The sequence below is a fragment of the Panicum hallii genome, chromosome 5 (assembly GCF_002211085.1).
Source record: "Panicum hallii strain FIL2 chromosome 5, PHallii_v3.1, whole genome shotgun sequence".
Lineage (NCBI taxonomy): Eukaryota > Viridiplantae > Streptophyta > Magnoliopsida > Poales > Poaceae > Panicum > Panicum hallii.
Window position 1 is genome coordinate 23,914,805 of NC_038046.1, and position 3,562 is coordinate 23,918,366.

General features: G+C 44.0%; 1 protein-coding gene across 1 annotated transcript; it reads left to right on the top strand.

Annotated features, from left to right (window-relative positions):
• Positions 1 to 482: 482 nt before the first annotated feature.
• LOC112892577 lies at positions 483 to 918 on the top strand. Its single transcript, XM_025959713.1, has 2 exons — positions 483 to 798; positions 902 to 918. Exons 1-2 carry the CDS (start codon positions 483 to 485, stop codon positions 916 to 918), a joined length of 333 nt encoding a protein of 110 aa, XP_025815498.1.
• Positions 919 to 3,562: the final 2,644 nt, after the last annotated feature.

Genomic DNA, 3,562 nt, shown 5'->3' on the forward strand with positions numbered 1-3,562 from the left:
GGGATGAACTTTATTGATTGATACCGCAACCTGAGAATTGTTCTCAGGCAAGAGAAAAAGGAGTATGTTCTTGAGCAACCATACCTTGATGAACTCCCTGACGGAGCAACTGCTGCAGCTAGAAGAGCTTATGAGAAGCACTGCAATGACTCACTCGATGTCAGCTATCTCATGCTTGCCACCATGTCCCCTGATTTGCAGAAGCAGTATGAGCATGCCAATGCTCACTCCATGATTGAGGGTTTGCGTGGAATATCTGAGAACCAAGCTAGGACTGAGAGGTACAACATCTTAAAGTTCTTGTTTGCGTGCAAGCTGGCAGAGGGTAGCCCGATCAGTCCTTGTGTGATCAAGATGATTGGTTACATTGAGATTTTGGAGCAACTCGGTTCTGAACTCAAGCCTGACCTGGCTATTGATGTCATTCTCCAATCGCTCCCGGCGAGCTATGACCTTTTATCATGAACTTTTAGATGAATGGCATGGAGAAAACATTGGCTGAATTGCATGGGATGCTAAAAACAGTAGAGGAGAGCATTAAGGAAAATTCCACTCATGTGATGGTGGTTCAGAAGGAGAGCAAAAGGAGGAAGCGTTGGGCGCCTCCTAAAGGCATAGCTAAAGGAAAGGTTCCTAATAAGCCCTCGAGCTCTAAGCAAAAGCCAAAGATTAAATCTGGCCCTACTCCTTATGATGAATGCTTCCATTGCCATGCCAAGATACATTGGTCAAGAAATTGCAAGAAATACTTGGAGGATCTGAAGAAGAAGAAGAAGGGAAGTGAGACTTCCACCTCAGGTATAAATGTTATAAATATTACATAAATTAATATTGATATATCTTCTAGTGAATCATGGTATTTGATACTGGGTTGATGATTCACACATGCAAATCGTTGCAGGGACTTCAAAGGACTAGAAGATTTGCAAGAGGCGAGTTGGATGTTTGTGTCGGCAATGGAGCAAAGGTTGCTGTCATGGCAGTCAGCACTTATCACTTGTCGTTACCCTCAGTTACCCTCAAGATTAGTTTTGGAATTAAATAATTGTTACTGCATTCCTACTTTGAGTAAGAACATTATTTCTTCTTCATGTTTGGAAGAAGTTGATGGTTATGAGATTGTAATAAAGAACAAGTGTTGTTCCATTTATTATAATGATATTCTTTATACTCATTGTCCATTGGTGAATGGATTGTACGTTCTTGATCTTGAGGATAAACCTATTTATAACATTAATGCAAAAAGGTTTCAACCGAATGATTTGAATCCCACTTTTATTGGCATTGTCGTTTCAGTACTTCATTACTTTTACCGATGACTTTAGTAGATATGGATATGTCTACTTAATGAGGCACAAGTCTGAATCATTTGAAAAGTTCAAGGAATTTCACAGTGAAGTACAGAATCAATTGGCAAGACAATTAAATTTTTGCGGGTTGTGGGGGTGAATATTTGAGCCATGAATTCGGTGATCATCTAAAACATTGTGGAATTGTTCCACAACTGACTCCGCCTGGAATGCCTCAATGGAATGGGGTGTCCGAACGGAGGAACCAAACCTTGTTAACGTGGTTAGGTCGATGATGAGCCAAACTGATCTTTCATTATCATTTTGGGGTTATGCTCTAGAAACTGCTGCGTTTACACTAAACAGGGTTCCAACTAAGTCTGTGGAAAGGACACCATATGAGATGTGGACTGGGAAACTGTAAGAAACATGGCCCCATTAGGCCATAATTATAATTTTGGTGATTGTGTGATAACATAGTCAATGGGACTAACGAGTTTGTGAGCTCAAGTTTGTGGGATTTCTAGGTCCCATGGATGGAGTCCAATCCATATACAAAACAGTCCAAATTGCAATCAAGATGCCCAAGTTTTAGGGTTGACAGTGAGTGCTTCAACAACGTGGATTAGGGGTGGCTTAGTGCCTACCGATACCACAGGATAAATCGTCGCGTCACGAGTTTGCTTCCTCTTATCCCCGCCTTTACGTTTCCGTATTACTCTTGCAACTTGTGTGCCTTTACTTTCTTAGTGTATTATTTTGCTAGGATTGGCTATAGGTTGCAAAACTTGTTTTGGGATGAGGGTTTCACACTAGATGAACCATAGTTGCACATCTAGATAGTATGATCTAGATTATATTTTGTGTAAACTAGTTTGAGCCATAGGTTTAGGTTTTAAATTTGCCTAATTCACCACTCCCACTCTTAGGCTACGAGCATCTTAGAATGTTCTTGTGAATGAGATTAATTCCCTAGGTGCCAAAAATATTAAAGAGACAGAACTCATTCGCAAGATTCTTCAGTCTCTCCAAACGCCGGACTATGATTTGGTTACAACAAATCTCTATGAGAAAGAGTTCAAGACCATGACACCAAATTAAGTCCTCAACAAGGTGATCGCCCATGAGATTCACAATGACATCAAGCCAAGAGCACCACCTTCTTCACCAACACATAGTGCATTTGCAAACAAGCAAGACAAGATGTTGAAGAAGTTGGCAATCAAAGGAAGCTCAAGTGAAGAGGAAGAAGGGGATGCGGCCAAGAGCTCCTCAAGCGATGAAAAAGAAGAGATGGACCCCAAGCTTCTCATGCAAGCCAAGATCATGAACAAAAGCCTGAAGATCAACATGATGGGGTACATGGTCTTTCTCAAAGATGGGCATCACCATGGTTGAGAGGATCAAGTACAAGAAGAAGAAGGAAAAGAAGAAGGAGAAGAAGCCCAATCATGAAGCTCTTGCTATCTTTGGAGAATGGGTAAGCGGTGGTGAAGAATCAAGCACAAACTCAAGTGATGAGTCGATCAAGAGATTCACCGCCCGCACCAATGTAAGACCCTGAGGTAATTTCCTTAAATTTTAATAAATTTAGTTGGGCTTAAATAAATTTTCCAGTCTTTTCCTTAAATTTTTGTGGCATTTAAAGTAATTTATAACGCAAGTAATTAAAATTTATCATAGGATTAAAGTGTTTGTGCACTCATGCCGCAGCATTGTTTTATTTGTGTTGAGTGTATAGGTTTGAATTCAAATTGTATTTGAATTCAAATGGCTTTGTTTGAATGGGTAGAGTAAAGAAAAAGAAAAGGAAAAGGAGAAGACCAGCCCCACTCCCTCTCTCAGCCCAGCCCAAATCCCCTCCCTTCTCTCCCTCATCCGTGGGCTCTCTCTCTCTCCTTTCCCCTCTCTCCCGCATGGGCCACCCGAGGCCCAGCATTTTTCCCCTCTCTTTCCCCGCATGGGCCGCACCCTGACCCATTTCTTTCTCCCGCGGCCCAGCCCGAGCCAGCGCCCCTCCCCCCCTCACGCGCGCGGCTGCCACGTGCGCTCGCTCCCTCCCGCTCCCCCTTCCTCTCCCGCTGCCAGGCCGGCCCCACTCGTCATCCCCCTCCTCCCGCGCTCCCCCGCAACGGCCGCGCCGCCGCAACAACCGGGAGCTTCGAATCCCCTCCGCCGCAGCCCTATCCCGAGACCCCCGGCCCTGCCCCTTCTTATCCCTCTGCGCCAACCTTTGGACCCCTACAGCGCCGCCCCCAAAGCCCTAATCGCGG

Excerpts from the sequence above, each read along its gene's own strand:
- LOC112892577 (XM_025959713.1), top strand. The coding sequence starts at position 483 with ATGGAGAAAACATTGGCTGAATTGCATGGGATGCTAAAAACAGTAGAG.